The 22796-nt window shown below is 38.2% G+C and overlaps 1 protein-coding gene across 1 annotated transcript in view; it reads right to left on the bottom strand.

The window, feature by feature from the left end:
• Positions 1 to 22796, bottom strand: part of LOC126262244 (transitional endoplasmic reticulum ATPase TER94) — a 55729-nt gene that overhangs the window by 22075 nt on the left and 10858 nt on the right. Inside the window, exons 2-12 of the mRNA XM_049958724.1 lie at positions 13864 to 13969; positions 12896 to 13149; positions 12495 to 12687; positions 12149 to 12383; positions 3420 to 3553; positions 2453 to 2701; positions 2212 to 2376; positions 1946 to 2068; positions 1618 to 1830; positions 1225 to 1533; positions 953 to 1114 (exon numbers count right to left, since the gene is read on the bottom strand). Of these exons, the coding sequence (XP_049814681.1) occupies positions 953 to 1114; positions 1225 to 1533; positions 1618 to 1830; positions 1946 to 2068; positions 2212 to 2376; positions 2453 to 2701; positions 3420 to 3553; positions 12149 to 12383; positions 12495 to 12687; positions 12896 to 13149; positions 13864 to 13969 (2143 nt within the window). The remainder of the gene's footprint in view (positions 1 to 952; positions 1115 to 1224; positions 1534 to 1617; positions 1831 to 1945; positions 2069 to 2211; positions 2377 to 2452; positions 2702 to 3419; positions 3554 to 12148; positions 12384 to 12494; positions 12688 to 12895; positions 13150 to 13863; positions 13970 to 22796) is intronic.

Raw genomic sequence — 22796 nt, 5'->3', positions numbered from 1 at the left:
CAATTATTACCTGTCCGTCCGTCCGATGCGAGGTAACTGCGCCGTAGTATGGGGACGCTAGACCTAAACACTTCTTTGGGAGTGACTATCACATCCACAAGAAAACCTAAATTGGGCAAGGTAGAAGAATCTTTTTACCCATTCGCCAAGTGTACAAGTTAGGTGGGTCGACGACATATTCCTGTCGTGTGACGCACATGCCGTCACCAGTGTCGTATAGAATATATCGGACGTGTTTTCCTGTGGAAGAATCGGTTGACCTATGACCTTGCGATCAAATGTTTTCGGTTCCCATTGGAGAGGCACGTCTTTTTGTTTACTAATCGCACGGTTTTGCGGTGCGGTCGCAAGACACAGACACTAAACTTATTACAGTGAACAGAGACGTCAATGAACGAACAGACAGATAATAAATTTGCGAAAATAAAGAAAGTAAACTTTTCACTCCACGGAAGACTTGAACCAAGGACCTGTCATTCCGCAGCTGCTCAGCTAACCATGGCACTCCTGACTTCACACTGCCCTTGATGTTGCCTATCTTGCACATGGATTACTCAGTTTGTATATTTTGCTTATTTTTTTCATAGTTCCACACAACTTCTTCCTGTTTTCTCGATTGATCTGTGTTCAGTTTTTCTAAGGCCTATCCTCTGTGCCAACTCATAACAAAATCTGAGGGGGGTGCGATGGGGAGGTTCCCCTGTTAGGATCCTGATATTGATTAGACAGCCAATTCACCAGGCTCCATTGTATGAACTTTTGTGTAACCTTAAAAAATGCACGCCTTTTCAGTCATAATTTTGTAGTGTGACTGATGTACATTTCTGCCCACAAAACAGAGTTCTATCCTGATTGTACTGACAACAGTTTCTGTACATGCATACAAAACTCACAAATGTAAAGAAGAGTTTTTGTATGCACACTGAAGAATATACCAAAATTATGTACTTACATCCATTGCAAGATTTGGATTGTTAGCTCGCTCTCTTTCTCTTCTCACTTCAGCTTCGATACTTTGTCGAATTGCCAATTTACAGGCTCGCTGACATATCTCAGTTAAGTCTGCACCTGAATATCCGTGAGTGACCTTAGCTATGTACGTCAGATCGACATCCTGAAACAAAATTATTCACACTGTATAACAAAATTATTCACACTGTATATCTACACTACGACATTTACACCGAAAAATTTCACAAGCCTGTTCACTTCTACAATACATACCTTTGCAACAGGCGACTTGCGTAAGTTGGCTCTGAAAATAGCTTCCCTCGATTTTTCATCTGGCAAAGGAATGTAAATGAGCTGGTCAAGCCTACCAGGCCTTAGTATAGCAGGATCAATAATGTCAGGACGATTTGTGGCACCAATTATAAATACATTTTTCTTTGCACCCATTCCATCCATTTCAGTCAATATCTGATTTATTACTCTATCAGCAGCTCCACCAGCATCACCGACATTACCACCTCTGGATTTTGCAATTGAATCAAGTTCATCAAAAAACAACACACATGGTGCTGCAGCTCTTGCCTATACAAAGAGACAAAAATCAGAAGTTAGCAATAACAATAAGACCCAATAAGCACATATTTTACTAACTGTCTGAACACATACCTTATCAAAGACATCTCTAACATTGGCTTCAGACTCTCCAAACCACATTGTTAGCAATTCAGGTCCCTTCACAGAAATAAAATTAGCTTGACATTCATTCGCTATGGCTTTTGCAAGTAGTGTCTTTCCACAACCTGGTGGCCCATAGAAAAGCACCCCTCTTGATGGTTGCATACCAAATTTCAAGAACTTGTCTGGGTGTTCTACAGGATACTACACAAGAGGAAACAAACTTCAATTTTCAATGTAACAGCTATCACCCAGCTGCATTCAGTAATTTTATTATTATAATAAAAATAAAAACAATGTTTTGTCTTCAAAAACTAACCTGTACAAGCTCTTGCAGCTCTCTCTTCACGTTTTCTAAACCACCTATGTCTTCCCAAGTGACATTCGGCACCTCAACAACTGTTTCCCTTAGAGCACTTGGGCTACTCTTACTCATGGCATACTGGAATACGACAAGTAAAAGATATGCATATTAAAATATTTAAGATATCTTAAAATTCATTACAGATGCGAATGTAAGAAATATTAACACATGAGAAGACTGTAGTAACAAAGTACCAACTACAAAAAAAGTGACATATTTACCCTAAAATCCTCCATAGTAACTGCCAGAGAGCTCAACACTTCAGCATCTATCTGATCATCCTCTAGATCGATAAGATCCATTTTCTCCCTAATCTGTTGCAAAGCTGCCTCTGAACACAGAGAAGCTAAATCAGCACCAACATGACCGTGTGTTTCTGCTGCAATCTGGAAATAAAAAATATGAGTCACGCAGTATGTTTATAAAAGGAAGGAAAAAAAGAGGACCAAGAATCTGACTTACCTGTTCCAAATCTACATCATCTGCAAGCTTCATATTCTTTGTATGAATACGTAATATTTCAAGACGACCAGTTGCATCAGGAATACCAATATCTATTTCCCGATCAAAACGACCAAAGCGCCTCAGGGCACCATCTATGGAATTTGGTCGGTTTGTAGCAGCCATTACAATAACATGTGAACTCTGTTTTAAGCCATCCATGAGGGTCAGGAGCTGTGAAACTATGCGGCGCTCAACTTCTCCGTGTGTCTAAGGAAAACAAGAAGGGTTTAATTATTTACTCTTTACATACAAAGACTTAGTACCTAATTTTCAGAGGCTTGTTTTTAAATGTGTCTGCCTGCCCTGTTCCAAGTTTCCATTTCTGGAGCTTTTACAACTGGGCTTTTTATTTTGTCACAAATATTGTTAACATTTATTATTTATATTTTCAATAATTTTTTCATAAAACACTTTTGAAAAGAAGAAGAAGAAGAAGAAGAAGAAAGGAGAGCAGACATAATATGGAATAAATGCAGCCGAAAGGAAATGCAGTAATGTTCAACAGAAGTGACAATGTCTGAGGCATGTGAGATTGCAGGGAAGGAAGGATGCTACATTAAAAATAAAGCATTAAGTAACACTGATATTAACTTACAAGAAACCATCAGCTCCTACAAATGAATCAACACTGGGGGGGGGGGGGGGGGCATATGTAAATCAACATATCTACAACAAGCATTGTCACATGGTCAAATCCAGTCACAATTTACAATGTGCTCTGTGATAATGTATGGAGTAGGTAAAAATGTGCAATATACCCATGAAATCACTTTTTCCATAGAGTGTCTTTTTTCCAAAGATATATCTTTGTTATGACATTAACATTGTTTTCCTCGTAACAGTTCCACTAGTAGAAGAAGGTAAAAAGAATTCAGACACATAACATTATAAGCAACCACAAAAGCATGTGCTGATTCTAACGCACCTTTTCTCTTTTTGGAGCAATTGCATCAAGTTCATCAATAAAGATAATCGCAGGAGCATTCTTGTCAGCTTCCTCAAAAGCCTTTCGCAGGTTGCTTTCAGATTCCCCAGCAAGTTTGCTCATAATCTCAGGCCCTGTAAACAGTTTCATGGTACAGTAATCCATTTCACATTAAATGGAACAAAAATTTTGCTGAAAATATATTCAACAGCTTATGACAGGCTTATTTCTATCTCTGTATAAATTTTCATTGAATTATTTTTCTGTAGCAACCACCACCACAAAGTATTTTAGTTTTCATATCTCTCTTCAGTTTTTCGAACTTATATTCGTAATGTCCTGATTTTGTAAATAACATAATTACCACTTATAAAATAGCATCAGACATCTGATTACTTTACAAATAAGTTATGTGTTAAATATCTGATGTTAAGCATGTAAACAAGAAAAAGTTATGTTTCAAATTATGCTTAAAGTTTTGCTGGAAGTTGCTACGTGCTCTCATTAGGAGACATTGACTCTATATAGTCCACCCAATTTGCATTCCACTTTCAGTGAAATTATGGTTTTCATGTACCTCAATGTTTATGGTATCATATATTCTGAACTACGTGTCACACAATGACATAATTCTGCAGGTACATTCAGTGATATATTAAAGAGACTGCAAGCATGTTATGAATACTTAGTAGTAAAGAAATAAATTAAAATGCCATGCCCTGATACTCAAGTTTTACTGTGTGGCTTTTAAGCAGAAGCTTATTATTCACAAATCTAAATCTTTGATATTATATCTCCTGAACTATGTGTTGTACGGTATTCTTTTTGCATTTACATACACCTTGCAAACCATGGTGAGAGTAGAGTTGGTAGTAAAGAAGTAATATATTAAAATAATCATATCTGATGCTTAAGTTTTAGTACACAAACAGTAAGAATGTCACAAGCAATAAACTTTTCTCTTATCATTATTTTGTGGGCATGTCCACAAGAAAAAGTTTCATAAAGGTCAAAGTGTATGTAAAATTTGCTGCAGGTCACCAAGTGCTCTCATTCCAAATACAGGATGAAAAAGTCTAGTTATACTATGCAATCAAAAGTATCCAGACACCGCCAAAACATATGTTGTTCATGTTAGGTGCAGTGTGCTGCCAGGTACTCCATATCAGTGACCAAAGTAGACATTGTGAGAGCAGAGTGGGGCGCTCCACAGAACTTACATACTTCGAAAGCGGTCAGGTGACTGGGTGTCACTTGTGTCATACGTCTGTACGCTAGATTTCCACACTCCTAAACATCCCTAGGTCCACTGTTTCCGATGAGATAGTGAAGTGGAAACGTGAAGGGACACGTACAGCACAAAAGTGTACAAGCCAACCTCGTCTGTTGACTGAGACCGCGGACAGTTGAAGAGGGTCATAACGTGTAACAGGCAGACATCTATACAGACCATCAGACAGGAATTCCAAACTGCATCAGGATCCACTGCAAGTATTATGACAGATAAGCAGGAGGTGAGAAAACTTGGATTTCATGGTCATGTGGCTGCTCATAAGCCACACATCACACCGGTAAATGCCAAACAACATCTTGCCTGGTGTAAGGAGCACAAATGTTGGGAAAACTTTGTGTGGAGTGATGAATCACAGTACACAATGTGGTGATCCAATGGCAGGGTGTGGGTACGGCAAATGCCCGGTGAACGTCATCTACCAGCATGTGTAGTACCAACAGTAAAATTCGGAGGCGGTGGTGTTATGGTGTGCTCGTGTCTTTCACGGAGGGGGATTGCATCCCCTGTTTTGCATGGCACTATCACAGCGCAGGCCTACACTGATGTTTTAAGAACCACCTTGCTTCCCACGGTTGAAGATCAATTCGGGGATGGCGACTGCACCTTTCAACACGATCTAACACCTGTTCATAATGCATGGCTTGTGGTGGAGTGGTTACACAACAATAACATCCCTGCAATGGATTGGCCTGCACAGAGTCCTGACATGAATCCTCTAGAATACCTGTGGGATGTTTTAGAATGTCGACTTCGTGCCAGGCCTCACCGAAAAACATCCATACCTCTCTTCAGCACTCTGTGAAGAATGGGCTGCCATTCCCCAAGAAACCCTGCAGTATCTGATTGAATGTATGCCTGTGAGAGTAGAAGCTGTCATCAAGGCAAAGGGTAGACCAACACCACACTAAATACCAGTATTACCGATGGAGGGCACCACAAACTTTCAAGTTATTTTCAGCCAGGTGTCCAGATACTTTTGATCACATAGTGTACCTCATGTGGAGATTATGACAGCATTTTAAATTCAGTCAATAATTACATGAAATATTGAAAATCAAATTTTTGTTGCCTCTGAAAGCAGTCAGATAGGCAACCTGGAACTGGGTTCTGGGGTAGATGCTTAGTAATATAGATTCCTGGTGGTCTTGCTAGCATTCAGTTTTTCACCTTTCACAGCTTCTTGTATAGTTATAGTTTTTTCTGTCAAGTTTTTTCCCAATTTCAACAAGTTCTGTCATAAAATCACATAGGGAGGTAGAGGAAAAGGAATACTGGAGATTGCTAGCACATGGTTGTGGAACTAATGGTTATATTTTAAGAACTATTCAGATATACAAAATACAAAGAAATTAGAATACGGAGGGGATTAAAATGACCCTTTGGACATAAGACATAATGCAACTCTTTATCAAAATCTCCCAAACAGAATTTTCTACAACTGGGCTTGCCAAAAACCACAATATGACAAAGTCCATTCAGACAGATGTAGTTATACGACCATATTGCATGACTGGTTCCTTCATATGTGGCTGTGTCCATGCAAAAATATGTGATCACGACATGACTAAAACAAAGGTGATTGGAGCACACTTGACATTATCTTGCACCTAAGGCTTTTACTTACTACTAGAGTACAGGTTTGGCATCAGGAGTGGCAAAACGACAAATATTCTTCAAAGCTTGTACCAGTAACAAAACAATTTCTAATATATAAGTTGTGGGATAGGACACAGCAAAACATTTTCAAGTCTGAAGTCCAGGTGTGGCTGTACGTGTCAGAAGCGTTGTTAGCCTCATCTATAATCTGCACCTACCACAAGCACTGGCACACAGAAACAGGTAACTTCTATTTACTAGCGACAAAGTGATACAATGCAAATCCATGACACTCAGCATTAAAAGTGTTAGAAGAACTAGGAACACAGAAGTCATCAGAGGGAAGTATGCTTGTTAGCCAGCTATGGACTACTCTATCAATCCAAATGCCTTAGCAAAAGGTTAATCTCATTAGACAATGAACTGCGTATCACAGCAGACCCAACATAAATACGTGACAAGGTTGTAGCCGAGATGCTTATGTTGAATTCTGCAGCTGATGTGGCTATATCACTTGTCATATGCAGTCTCCTTTTTCGTTATTTTTGAACAAATGCCTGTAGTCAAAAGAGGACGTCTGACAGAGTGTATTCCATATACACTATTACATGACTAGTCTGGCCATAAATAAGCAAACTGATCATCATTGTCACATTTAGTACAATAATCAACCCAGAGGTCAGTGCTTTCCTAGTAGGCATGGTCCTACTGAAATTATTTGTCCTCGCCTTCCTCAGACCTTTGAACAGACTTCCCCAGTCAGTTCTGGAGGGGGATAGCATAGGAGCAGCAATGGTTAAGGTTTAATACGAACTGCAAACCATGATGAAGCACTGACATTTCTCACATACATAAGTCATCGCCACGGGTGAAAGAAGCAATAAGTAACTTGGGATTGAATCCCAAAACTCCTGCTACCGTATCTGAAATAATTATGGAAGAAATTTACAGCAATCCTCTGACAAATCCTCAATTCCACACTGGCCACTTCAACCACACACAACTTTAAATGTCATAGCAAGACAAGTTTTAATTTCAAAAAGGTAATTCTGATAACTGATTCAGCAATAAATTACTGCAGCCAAGGATTTTATTCATTAGCAAGCTTAATTCATATATCAGTTTGCAACAGTTATTATTGCGTAGGCTTCTCCAAAGAACAACCCAAGGCAAAGTCATAACTTTTCTTTTCACACTAAAGTTACTCAGAACCAATTTCCTCAGAAATTAAAATCTGATCCCTAATTATCATGGGTACAACTATTATGACCAAATTAGAGAGAAAAAAAAAAGTCCCTCATTCCCAGGAGACATCACACTGTTTGTACTGTGCAACACCACTACCATACCAATAACGACCTCATTCATAATTTGACAAGAAAAAGAGAGCTGCTTCAATTGTGTCATATCCAACAGTAACTGCTCACTGATGATTACACCCTCCACAGAGTTACAACATCATATGTCCATCATTATATTTCACCTGCTGTGCCAAATAGCACCAGACGATTTCTATTGAATTAAGGTTGGATGAATTAGTGGGTCTGGTGAGGTGCTACAGAGTGCCTGAATGTTTGTCCAACCAGAAACCCATGGGCTGCACTTTTAATATGCTGTTATCTTTGAAGACAGGAGTGTACAAATAGCATACTCATCATGAACATACCTTTTTCTGTAACACTGTGAAATCAATTGACCTCGTCTATATTCACGGTAACTGGAATGAGTTGGTCGAAGTCTTAGTAAAGAAAAAAACCACAAAACCACCTTCAGTCTGAGCTGCATCCTCCATGCACTGAGGGTTAAGTGCTTCATCATGCTGTCTGTACACTCAACAACTGTATCATTTGAAGAGAGGAAACATCGCAACTCATCAGAGCTGGATGACACAACAGACGTACACCACCACATTAGGCAACTTTGTAGGCCAGTGTTACACAACATATCTAAAGTGAACAAGCCGTGTGTAGGCAGCCTACCACCTAATGGCAGAAAAGGTGAAGCTATGATTTTAACAAACTGTTTATCTGCCATGGAGAAATAGGAGCCCTTTTATCTGTCATGGATCCACGCATGCGCAGTAAAGGAGATGCACATACGCACATGCGGCATATCAGGCGGGCTTTCTGATTGTTACTGTTTTCATCCGTGGCCAGCAGACAAGATACTTTACACATTTTTCGGCGAGTAATTTTTTTTATAAATACAGTAATAAAACAAACTAAAATTCTCTTTTTTGTATTGTCGTTGAGAAAAGCTGTATATCTAATGATAGCTTGACTATTAAAGCACACAACCAGGAAAGGTGTCTGATTCCTTAAGATACAATGTACCATAGTATGGTATGGCAACAAATGTTTAACGTTGACTTTATATATTTACACAAATGTGCATATAATTTTACATTCCACGTGTGGACATATTATAATATGTGTGGGTTCTGATTGCATGTTTTGTGTTATTTCAGTATGCCAGGAAGCAAAATGCTGTGAGGATAGCCACAAGAGTTGGAGCGGTTGTGCTGACCACTAATATCGAGGACTGTACCCTCATTACTGTGTCAGTTGCAAGAACCCCTCATGTAAATCAATACCAGCTTGTCAAACCAAGACAAATCCATTCTGGCAAAGTTCCTAAATTTCTGTGGATCTTTCATTAAGAGGGAGTATATGTCTCTGCCTTCACCCACACTTCCCAGCCAACCTAATTCCTACATAAATGATGACTAACTGATAACCTCAGCTGCCGACAGGTGGTGGTGTTATACCTCGATGTGGACAGCTGAAAATGTGTGCCCCGACCAGGATTGGAACCCGGGATCTCCTGCTTACATGGCAGACGCTCTATCCATCTATCCCTACTCCTGGCATTAAGCTGTCATTCTACCCTTCTAATGACTACAGCAGCTACTGTCACGCAAGTGCTGCATGGATAATTGTGTCCTCCACATACAAATGCTGTGAAATGTAGACTAAATCATTTGCTTGTACCTGAACGGCATGAACTAACACTTTAGTTCATAATTCTGTATAACCGTAATTTAATTTCTTTCTAGCTGCACAACACAACAGTAATTGCTTAATAAATATGAATACACCATACAGAAAATTTCACTATTGAGTAAATAATAGCTTCATAAAAATATTAAATTACACATTCAACTATATAAACAAGCCTGCAGGTACGACTATATGTACCTGGGGTGCTGGTGAAGACATACATGTTAGGTACATTGTGTACTAGAACCACCATAAAGAAGCTGGCAGTTCTAGACTTGTGTCCTTGGGGTGTTGATGCAGACTTTTATATGACAGGTGGATAACGTAATACTGGCTTTACTCATGGTCTGGTCAAGGGCATAGCCAAAGACGATAACTCCTTTCTGCCATTTTGTCACATCATCATGCCAATGTGCCTTACTGCGCTGCACTGAATCCATATAGCAAATTAGTATGTATGCACCAAAATGACTCGACTTACATAAGGCATGGAAAATCACATGACCAGTTCTACACTATCTACTGCGCTGCTTATCTTATTTAAAGATTAGTTACCTCACAAAATTATTCTATGACATTAAATGAAAACATGTCAACTTACTCATTCCCAAGATTTGCAATGATTCTAAATGCAAATGTGGCTGAACTAAGCTGCTTTACGAGTTCCAAAATGTGCTTTTTCCAATTTAAATTCTCATAAATATGGACACCTACAAATTTTGAAGTTGCCACCTTATTTATTATTTTCTTACCATGTGTTACACTGACAATATAATTAGTGTAGTACTACTAAATGTGCAGAATTGAATATGTTGCAATTTTTTAACTAAGGGCGAGACCATTCCAAGAAAACTAGTCAATGGCACTTATGAACTTTGTTTGCCCCTTCTGTTTCTGTATATATGCTTGGATTGACTAAAATGCTCTAGAGTCACCTTAAAAAAAAAAAAAATTCTGCTAACTGTACAGTAGACAGAAGATCGTTTACACTGAAGAATAAAAGAGGTACTAGACTGAGCTTTGGGGACCCCACATGTGATTTCTTTGTGCTCAGCATTGTCTCCCCACATACACTCCTCGAATTACTAAGTACAACTTTCTGCAATATTTTGGTTAGATATAACATTATTCATTGGTTGGCTATACCAACAATTCCATAAAACTTCAATTCATCTCTGAGAATACTGTGATTCACACAAAAAACCTTAGATCGGTCATAGAAAATACCAACTGACACTATTTTATTATCCAACACTCTTAATATCTGATGAATAAACATGTAAATGATATTCTTAGTAAATGAAATACAAACTGTGACTTGCTGAGGATATTACTGTTAATAATAATGACAGTCTTTTTGTTGTGCCTATCTGCGAATCAGCATCTCAGTTGTATGGTGAGTGGCAACTTTCCTTTTCATAATATTATTAATAAGATGAGATATTCCATAATACATCATCATCATCATCTCAAAAATTTTGAAAAGTGGTGTCAGCAGTGAGACAGGTCACTAGTTATCTTTCTAGAGGGATCTAAGAATGGCAGTACCTCTGGAAAAATGCTTTGAGTTAGTGATGCATTATGTATTTCAGATTAGGCCGGGCTTATTATATGGGAATAAATCTTTAGTACTCTTGTTAGAAACACCATCAAAACCAGATGAGCTTTTATTTTTCAGATACCATACATTTTCCTAATTTCAGAAGAAGAAGAAATTGGTTATACATTCATTTGATTGGATTTTATTAGAATTAATTTTTTCAACACACTTACGTGATTTTTCTGTAACTGTTTGTCCCTACACTTTCTATAATATATAAGAACTGGTTATTAAGTACATTTGATACCCATTACTCATTATTTATAACCCTTCTACTCAGTTCAATAGTGATGTCTTTATGAGGCTTGTTGTCCTTCCTCTTGTTTCACAACATTACATATAGGCATTAAGTCTATTATTGAAATTACCAATTTCTCACATTATGTGCATGTTCCTTGATTTTTAACAACTCTCTTTAGCAATTTTGAGTACTTTTTGTAGTGTGCAACTACTGCAGGATCCCTACTTCTTTTAGCCAAAAGACATTTCCCTTCTCCTTTCACAAGATGCTTTAATCACTCTAGTGACCCACAGTTTAACATTGCTGTTTAGTGTCCTTTCTGATAAGCTTATGTGGAGAGCTATTTTAAAATAATGACAATTTTGTCACTGAACAGATTAAATTTTAAGTTGTCATTTGGTTCGATACAAATTTCACCCTAGGTCATCTCCTGTAAACTATTCTTAAAAACATTTGTCATGGAGTCAATCATTTAAACTGATTTCCACTAAGGAGTATTCGTGTTGTAAGGCAGTATCTTATTCATCATAACTAACTGTGCATCATAATCAGAGAAAGCATTTGTTACTTGGTAAACAGTTATTTTCTTGCTTTGAGCTTCACCAAAAGAAACATTATCAATCAGTGTCTTACTGTCTTTATCCACCTGTGTTGGAAAGTTAATTACTGAGATCAAATTGTAGGATCCAAATAGTTAGACCAAACATTAAGAGAGACCCCACAGAATTTGTGATCCAAGCAACCTGCCCTTCTTTCCACCCTTTCTTAATCTATCGTTCTTCTCTTCCCCAAGGAAAAAACTAACAATTAAGAAAGCTGGGACAGCTTTTTTTTAAAATGTGTGTATCAGTAGTAGTTACAATTTCACTTGATACAAAAAAAACATGAAACATTGGTGTACCAACAATACTTTGCAGTTGATATCCGCAAAACAGAAAAAAGTGTGAAATTTATATAGTAACTTTTATTAATGCAATAAGCTCAAAATATGTCACCAACCATTTATGAGAAAGAAAAATGCTCCTGTTTCATTGGCTACTGCACGAGCAATTAGTGTCTTTCCTGTACCAGGAGGCCCATAAAGCAGTATGCCTCGAGGTGGTTTGACACCTATGGCTTTGAAGAGACTCGGGTGACGTAACGGCAATTCAACCATCTCTTTTATCTGTGCAAGCTGTTTCCTGCAACCACCTATATCATCATAGCCGACAGCATTCAATGCCTCCTCTTCTTCCTAAGCACACAAAAATTGTTTTACAAACATTTGCAATTGTTTGGGTGTATAAATATGCAAAGAAAAGTATTGCTTATTAGGTGAAATTAAACAATAGTACAAATTTGATACCTCACGTTTTATTGGGTCTCCCTCACAATGAATGACTGTGTCTGGAGCAACAATGCAATATGGCGAAGGATCAGTTTCAACTACTTTGAATTCCACAGCCCTCATGCCGCCTCGTACAATGAACGTATCATCCTTGTGTATGGGTCGGTACGCTTCAAGGAAATATGGTTTGAGATATACCTCAAACAAATTCCTAAAATAGTCATATACATATGAAAAACTAAATTACTGTATTTGAAAGGCACAAAGTTCATGCAATAGTATACACAAAAAAATAGACCCCTGAAAGCAAAAACATTATGAACCAAATCAGATTTCTGTGTGTATTTCTTCAGAAGCTGACAAAATTTAGAAGATACAATGTCATTAAACATGAAAATCTTGAATTATCATTTTCTTACCCAGTTAAGCCTTCAACAGTGTCATCAATTGGGAGAACGTGTATCCTTTTGCCATATTTAACATCAGGACATGACTGGACTGAGACAATATCTGATAATCGGACTCTCAAATTATTCCTAACAACACGGTTCATCCGTATTTTTTCATCTGGGCAGCTGTCATCCGACAGAACAATGCATACAGTTTCTTTTCGCCGTTTTCCTTTCAGAAGAACAGAGTCTCCCCTGAACAGTTGCAGTTCATCCATTTTGGCCTGAAAGAGCAAAACAAACCATAAACATTATCTGTTAATTTCCAATATATCCATAAACATTATCTGTTAATTTCCAATATATCTTCTCCACATAATATCTGAATTATTACATATCTTAAAACGATTGCCAGAACTGCAATAGAGGACATCATCCAGTAATTACATTTTCAGGTTGACCAAGCAAAGTATGTTGATAATGGACATGGCTCATTTGTGTACGATCTATGACTGTAGCTTTAGCCATGGATGTACAGGCAATAGCATCACTTAATAATGTATTATACATGGAAATGGCAAAATTTTTCCACTCTGTCTTTAGCATACACAAGTTCACTCACACACAGGTTTTATTTACTCAAGTGGCAGACAATATGGCACAAGTTTCATACAAGTCACATCCTGATCATGGAGTATCTTCCCCACTGTGATACAGAACAGTGTGTGCGTTAGCTATCCTGATCAAGGCGTTAAGTTTAAGTGATGGTGATGCTTTTTCAATGCATATATTAATCTTCTGACATACCGCACAAATGAAAACACACACACACACACGCTTTAATCTGGCACACTCAACAACAAAAAATTCATACACACTTGGATGTAAGACACAGAAACAATGTTCCCAACCTGGATAAAGTGGTAAATATGCAATACTGAAATTTTCTATTGACTAAATTGTTTCAGATTATGCCTTCAAGGCACACATGTACTAACCTGTGACAATGCAACAACAGAGTTGTCATCACTCACAGCTTCTTCAACAATTAGCCTATTTGGACGATCCTTTTTGCGAAGAATTGCAGTGGCTAAGTCATCAGGACTGCAAACAAAATACTTTTATTGGGTTTTGACACAATAAAACAGTAATTATCACTTAAAGAGCATTTTCCATGTGATTTACAAGTGACAAAGAAGAAACACATTAAATCACCCTAATTCTTTCACATCAGATAAAAATATATTTCTAAACATTTTATTTTGAACAATGAATGGCACTCATGAGGATGAATGCTGACACCAGAAAATGAATCCCTATTCAGTTTTCTCCAATAGCCATATTTCTTAATTTAGCATAGTTCAACGACACACAACTACAAGAGTAATTTTGCATATCAATACTCCACTGCATGCCTATTAAGAGATGGGATTTAATAAATAAAGAACATATATAAATGGTTTCATACATATTTATGACATCATATTCCTCAATTACAATTTTGTTTCCTTTTTTATACAACATGTAAAAATATATATCTCAAACACACGTGCAGCTCATCACCAAGTAGAAGAATTGACTTCAAAATTGTAATTATGATTAACAAATAAAACTGAACTGACTGTGGACAGCACAATAATGTTACCTGCAATTAGAAAGCACGTAAACCAACTTTTATGCCTCCCCCACACACAGTTTATCTTCCATGTAAGATGTCAAACCTCTCCCTCCCCCCCCCCCCCAAAGCAAAATAACCTGTCTTAACATACATATCTCTCCCCCCTTCAAGTGTGTGCATATATTGAGAATCAATGTTTATAAAGGGAATTAGGCCTATCTGCATAGAAGACTGACTCCAAATGCACAATTGCTATAGGTCAATATCTGTGCTCTATTAGCTGTGATGCTGGGCAAGCCACACACAACCCAGTAATCTCTTAGTATAAAACGCATATGCGTCTGCAAGTAAAAGCTTCATCAACAGGCACCCATCATCACTCTTGAGAAGGTATGGAATACAAATGGGTCATTGTCCCACTGATACATTTTGTGTTAACCATATTTCTTCCATGGTTTACAGACAAGACAAGGATGAAAAGACAACCTCTTGAGAATACAATTTTTATGCACTGTAAGATCATTGTTTTCACTCACAAACATACTAAAACACAAAATAGCAATAACACAGGTAAGTAGTTATCAATGGTTATCATTAAATATTCCAATGTCATCTATAAAGGATCCCTAGGTTAAATATGAAATACTATTAAATTTTATAACTCAGGATGTAATTGAGATATTTATTGGTAGTTTGCTTCTATAAGTACAGTAACTCAAAATGTTTTCAGTGCTTGCTTGCAGCAGTTAATACCTCATGTATGGAACTGTTCTATTCACGTAAATGTGTGTCAGTAGCCATGGGGACTCTGCAGCAGGTGTTCTGTTGTGTTTTTTCTAAGAGAGTTAAAATCTGTTACACTGGTAGAACATTGTTTTTGGCACACACAGTACGATCTACCAGATCCGAGCCACCGCATTCGCGCAATAGCATATTATGCCTGCGAAACACTTCGAGAGAAGTGAAATACTGATTAGTTGTCTGCAAATCAATATGTATTAGGTGTGTATACAAACATTTAGTTACTATTGTGGACACATACCATCAATATCTCAATTACATCAAGTTATTACCTTTAATATCACTATATGTTTAACCCAGACACCCAGCATTTACAGACATAGCTTAGCACCATTGCTTTACAAGTGGTCTAATCTCAGCTGAACATCACAGATTTCTTTGAAATTATGTATGTACATTCACACATGTTCCCAGTGACCACAGATAAGATTGTACTTTCCTCAATATAATACTTGCAGATATACAGTCATTTGTTTGACCCCAACGCACAGTATCAACAGTGCACCCATTTTCTTGAAAAATACACAAATAAAAACAAGCTAGAACTTTTACAATTTTTTGTGTTCTCTTAAGCAAAATAATTAAGAGAGATTCCTTCAGTAATTTTCATGTTGATAATTGGAAGCAAAATTGGATGAAAACATAGATGACTGAAAAAACTGAGGTTTAGCTTTTTATATCTCCCAACATAATTGCAGCATAAACCAGAATTGTTCCACACAACTTACCAATACAAGGTCTAAGAATATAAAATTTCACACTTTTACTGCTTTCCAACAGTTTACAAACTGAGTGCAAAGTTGACAATTTTTGTAAAAATGCCAAAAAATGGGTATTCTTTGCCAATCAAAAACAAGTTTTCTGCACACCAAACTCAAAACCATTTCCATTAGAAAGACCACATTCTAAACCACCTAAAACACTGTATTGAGTTTTGCAATGCGAGCATACAAGGCTCCAAAAAACCATGAAAAGGTGGAGGTGCACTGCAAATACAAATAATACAACACTGGTACTCAAATTTAATTTCTTTTACTTACTATGATCTCCATTTGATAAATACTTTCTGGGGAAGGTGTTATCAAAAGTACTATGACTATAAAGTGCAATCGAGTCAGAAGAAATTTCAGGGCGAGGGAGGAGGGGAGATTTAATTGTCATGACTCATCTTGACATTTCAGCCTGCTACAGTAACTATAGAATCAAACAGGTTATAAACTTCAAAATAACTGTGCATTGTGAAAGTGCTGGATAACAAGGTCGTAAAATTGTTGCGTGACAGCCGCAACAAATTGTATAAATTACAGTCAAGTTTTACACCGCTGTGCAAATTTTGGTGGAGTTCACAGTACTTACTTTCTTTTTCTTTTTTCCGGAAAGAACATATGTTAGAGAATTTTGAGTATGTTCATTATTGTACAGTGCTATTGAAGCACTAGTTAATAATTATGTTCTTAAGTTAAGCAATTTTGTGGAACAATGTACTGATACAAAATAGTGCTGCTAAGCTCCATGGCAGCTTAACCACTGCTTGTTTCTTTTAAAATGAGAAAACCAACAACCTCATGAACATAGTGACCACTCCCGATAGCAGTGCAATAGCAGCCTCGAGTGGGTTTCTTTCCCACAGTTTCCCAAGCCTGATAAAGGTTTCTTTCCATAGAATTCCAAGAATAATGATACACTTATTTAACTGTCAGAAGCCAAAGGTAGAAGGTCTTTTAGAATCCTTAGCTTATATTTAATTCAAACTAATTGAATTTTTGTTATAGATTTCATTAATTTGCTATAGAATGTCATGAGGAAAACTATATTGCCAGCTAGATCTTGCCCATGATAGTACTGGAATAACTGCAATAATGTTCTGTTCTGGAATCCAGCACTTGTCACTCCTCTATAGCTAATAAAGCACATAAAGCTTATTAATGCATCTTTCTACTTGGCAGACACTTCACAAATATTTCCAATCCACCACTCTTCTTCATAAATGCATGCAGCTTATTGTCCTGGCTGAAGGTACTGCATTAACATGTTTCCTTCACTACCATAATTAATTTTGGCCACAAAAGATGACGCACCATTTGAAACTCTGTTGAGCTAAATTGTTAATTGATCAGTTGGCTTAAAATGATAACTGTCTAGTTCCTGTTAGAGTATATCCATGTTTGAGTCTCTTCTTTAAATTTTGTTCAATTTCTTCTTTGCTAATGAAAGCAAATGTAATGTCATTAATGCTCTCAGAGCAGCAGCGTGGCAGATTGGACCTACAGCTAGGAAAATACTCTGCATGTGTTTATGAAAAAGTGTGTTGGATTGGAAATATTTGAGACTTCCGCTGAGCCTTATGTCCTCGGATCACCTAGCAAATTCATTTTATTGGCATCAAGGAGCAACAAGTGCTGGGGTCCACAAGAGCACTTTACTGCAGTTATTCCAGCACCAACAGTGACACTGTTTGACCACCCAATATAGTTTTCTTCATGGCAGTCTACAAAAAATTAATGAAAAAGAGAACTTCTAGCTTTGGCCTCTGACAAAGAAGTGTATCATCATGTTTGGGATCTTATGTAAAGAAACCCACCGGACGATGTTACTGCATAGCTATTGGGCACGGGTACTCGCGATTTCTTACTTGAAAAGAAACCAGACGTGGTCAAGTCAGCATGGACCATATCAACAAATTTACAGAATTTTTCCATCAGTACACTAATGTTCCACATTAACTGCAAACTAGGCAAACTCAATATATCTTCTTCAGTACTACAGCCATTGGTGGGCCTTTGCCTCCTAAACAATCTTCCTCCATATCTCTGTTCTCAACTTTTTTCTTCCATCCATGGATCCCCTCTTGGCAAGGTCAGCCAGAATATTGTCCATTCATCTAGCTCTTTGTCTGACCTCCTTTCTGGTGGAACACAGTCTAGCATTCATTCATTATTCGAAACAATATATGTTACACTTTAAACCAGAATTAAATTATCTTGTCAATTGTATTGTACAATGAAAGTGCATACTAAAAATTCTCTTTAACAAATCCTTTCTAAAACAAAATAATAGGGCAGACTGCTATGAACTTCGCCAAAATTTACACAACATGGCAATGGTGTAAAACTTAAGACAATTTATTCAATGTGCAACTGTATGCAACAATTTTACTACCTCAATGTCCAGTGAAATTCGATGCTTGTGAACCGATTGATTCTGTAGTTGTTATAGCAGAAAACCAGGCTGAAACACCTTGAGAAGTCATGACAAATGACACCCCCTTTCCTGAATTTTTTGAGTTCTGACTCAATCTCATTTGCTAGTTGTCACAACTTCTGTATTACCTTCTCTGGAGAGTTCTAAACAACTGTAGAACACAGTATGATGTCACATTTGAATACCAGTGGAATATGTACTCACACTGCAAAACTAAAAAGTTTTTTTAGGTGGTTTAGAATTTGGCCTTTCTCATGAAAACTGTTTAAGACTATGTAGAAGAATTTCATAAAAGTTTGATAAAAATCCCATTTACTGTCATTTTTATAAAAATTGTCAACTTTTCCCTCAATTTGTAAACAACTGGAAAGCACTAGCAGAACAAAATTTTATATTCTAAGAGCTTGTGTTGGCAGGTTATTCCAGGCAAAGTTTCAGGTTTATCCCTCAATTACTTCCAGCAATATAAAAAGCTGAAATTAACATTTTTTCAAGTGTATTTTTTCAGCCAACTTTGCTTCAATTTATCCACGACTGCCTAGTTTTGTTTCTTTGAAGATAATATTGTTGGCACTATTATGCCTCAAAGTTGTTGAACACTCATGGGTGCACTGTTTAAAGCTGTGCTATGGGGTCAAACCAATGACTACATCTTTGGAAGTATTGAATAGGCAATTGCATTACTTTACCAATTTTACTGGGAACATGTGCAAACACCCAAGTAAAGTTTTATCAAAATCCAATGTGGTCATGCAGTAACCTCTATAGACCACTTGGATGAAATGACCCTTTACAAGAGCAACTTTGAACATAACCCATTCATTTCTTTATATGACACTTACACTGGAAATGAAAGTCTAACTCTTCCAATATTTCATCTTGATATGTCAGGGTTATATGAGCACATGTAGCAGAAAAAACTTTTAGCTCCTGAGGTCAATGTAGGCCTGAAAAGCCTTCTTGTAAGCACCAAACAACAGATAAGAGGAGTGGTTTGCAAGGTAAAATGCATGTGCAAGATATTTTGCACAGACACAGAAAAAAATACTATTGTGGAGATGGAAGCACTGTCTGTTGTACACTACACAGCAACCTTTCTCCCCACAGCAAATGGCATCCACCTTCCTTGACATCAATTTGTTGTAGAATCTTATAACATATTCTGAGCTCAAACATAATGAGGTATCTAACAGAACCAACTCCTCAATGCCACCCAGCATGGATTCTGAAAACATCGACCATGTGAAACTCAACACTCACTTTCCTCACATGACATACCGAAATCTTTGGATGAAGGCGATCAGGAAGAAGTAGTATGTCTTGATTTACAAAAAGCATTTGAGTCAGCACCACACTGTAGCTCATTTTCAAAAGTATGATCATATGGGGCATCAAGTAAAATTTGTGACTGGATTGAGGACTATTTGGTAAGGAGCACACAGCATGTTATTTCGGATGGAGAGTTGTCATCAGATGAAATAATGTCAGGTGTGCCCCAGGGAAGTATGTTCGGACCCTTGCTGTTCAGGTTGTGTATTAATGACCTTGCAGTAACATCAGGCCTTTTGCAGATGATGCAGTCGTCTATAATGAAGTACTGTCTAAAAGAAGCTGCATAAATATTCAGTCATATCTTGACACGATTTCAAAGTGGTGCAAAGATTGGCAACTTGCTTTAAATTTTGATAAATGTAAAATTGTGCACTTCACAAAATGAAAAAATGTACCCTAAGACTATAATATCAATGGGGTCACTGTTGGAATCTACCAACTCATAAAAAAACCTAGGGGTAACACTTTGTAGGGACATGAAATGGAATGATAACTTAGGTTCACTCGTGGGTAAAGCAGATGGTAGACTTCAGTTTATTGGGAGAATACTGGGGATGTGCAATCACTCATGTGACTGCTGCTAGAGTATTGCTGAAGTGTGTGGGACCAATGACAAATAGGACTAGCAGGGGATATTAAATGTATACTGAGAAGGGCTGCATGAATGGTCACAGGTTAGTTTGGTCCACAGGAGAGTGTCACAGAGATACTGAAGGAACTGAACTGGAAGATTCTTGCAGATAGATGTAAACCATGCTTAGAAAGCCTATTAACATCAAGAACCAGCTATAAATGATGATTCTAGGAATATACTACAATCTCCTACATATTGCTCACATAGGGATTGTAAGGATAGGATTAGAATAGTTACTGCACACACATAAGCATTCAATCATTCTTCCCGCACTCCATGCATGAATGGACTAAGAAGAAAACACCAATAATTTGTACAATGGGACATACCCCCTGTATTGCACCTCTCAGTGGTTTCCACAGTGTAGATGTAGTATTGTTCAACATGTAAACACATGGTACTTTTCACCTTGCTGGCCAGTCAGGGACTTGTAGCAAATAAGCTCAAAACAGAAATAGAAATGGTCCTAAGAAGAACAACACATTTTGTCACAGATTCATTTAACTAAGCATGGAAGCATCACAGATGTGCATCCAACTCTAGTGGTAGATGCTGCAAAAGGAGTATGTTCATGATGGTGTGGTTTACTGTTAAAATCCTGTATGTGTTCGCACTTGATGACTGTGATTATGATGTTGTAGTTGTCTGATTTAGGGCATTCTCCATTACGGTCACTGACGCTGCCTTACAGGATCTCAAAATATACATCTCTACGTTTGAATGCTTTATGTTCTCAAAAGCAATTACACGCCAGTTAACACAGATAAGCACTGAGATATGCCAACTCAAATATGTGGTTTGTCCGGCTAAGACTGCCTGTCATTTGTGTATAGCTGCCAGCTCAATAAAACAATAGGGGCCCAACCATCCGCTCAGAACTTACTGACACTTCTTCCCCAAAACTGCAGGTCTAAGACCCCACATTCACAAGATTTTGTGTGTTACACTGTTGCCATTGTCAGTGAGGATGGTGGACAAGGCGTGTAGGGCCTGAAACACCCTGGATGATGTTTCAGAAGATGAACCAATGGCATAGTTGGTATCCTGGTGGAGGAGCCCACCAGCAGGGAAAAGGAACTTGGGGCATCTAGTGATGCATCAGAGAACAGAGGTGTGGGATACAACTGTTGGGGGGAGGGATGTTGCAGGGAGGTCTCAATCTACAAACCTGCATCCACGGGAACCACTGATGGTACCCCGAGGCACAAATTCTACCTGGGTGGTTCAGGGTTTTGCAAGGGTGGGTACCCCAACTCCAAGCGATACACAGACGGTACTGGATGGTGTGTCGACATTCCAAACACCATGGAGTATCAACCATCATAATGCACTGCTCATCTGTAACTGTTATCCACAAAGCTTTTGCTCAATATGAGTAGGCCCATACCACTGAACCTGGCGCAGGGGTATCGTCCAGTGTTACAAATTTGGTGTTCTAAGGGCTGTGGTGTGAGAAGATGGAGGAGAGTATGTGGCTGCTGCCCACAGAAGAGCTCCGCTGTGCTACAGTCATGGACAGAGGTGGTCCTTTAACTGCTCAGGAACATAGAGTGCCACTGTGGTGGTGGATGAGCTCACTGTTCTCAATACTTTTAGTGTAAATGTTCACACAATCCATTTCACTTCGGCATTGTCCGAGGTCCAATACAGAAAGGAAGAAAAAACAAATCTAAAACGTCAAGACGTTACGGAAGAGTATCTAAAAGACTATGACAAGACACCGGAGTCACCAGGTAAAAAATCAAATCTCTTGTCACATTACTGATTTTTAAAAAACTTAAAATGCGAGCAATAGCTCGCTTGTCATCTGCTAAAATGTCCGGTAAGGCAGGCGGCATCCCGACTCAGACAAGTGGTTAAAATAGGGGCAGAGGATCAGGAAATGACCGACTGTTAATGGCTGGCTACATAAGGGACAGCTGGGTGCAGGGTCACCACTCAGCAAGTAGCAATGAATAACCAGCAGTGCTCTATTCGCAACTGAGCAGAAGAGAGCACCAATGGTCATGCCAAAGTGACGTAATACACCGATAGAGAAAATTACGAACAGAGTAAGAGGTGGGCCGACTGAGATGGACTGCAGCCTTGGCTGCAGCATCAGCAGCATTCATTCCCAGACACACCAACATGGCCAGGAACCTACATGAATATCACTTGGGCTCCCCCATCCGGGAACAAAGGGAGGCAGTCCCGGATCCATCGAACGATGGGGTGGACTGGATTTGGATCATCCAGACACTGAAGGGCACTGAGGGAGTGGGAGCAGATCACACAGCGAGTGAGCTGGTGCCCCCGAACATAGTTAACAGCCCGATAGAGGGCAAAAATCTGTGTGGTAGAAACTC

Source organism: Schistocerca nitens, chromosome 6, assembly GCF_023898315.1.
Source record: "Schistocerca nitens isolate TAMUIC-IGC-003100 chromosome 6, iqSchNite1.1, whole genome shotgun sequence".
In the NCBI taxonomy this organism is placed as follows: Eukaryota; Metazoa; Arthropoda; class Insecta; order Orthoptera; family Acrididae; genus Schistocerca; species Schistocerca nitens.
Note: the sequence above shows the minus strand (reverse complement) of the source record. Positions and strands in the feature narration are given on the sequence as shown.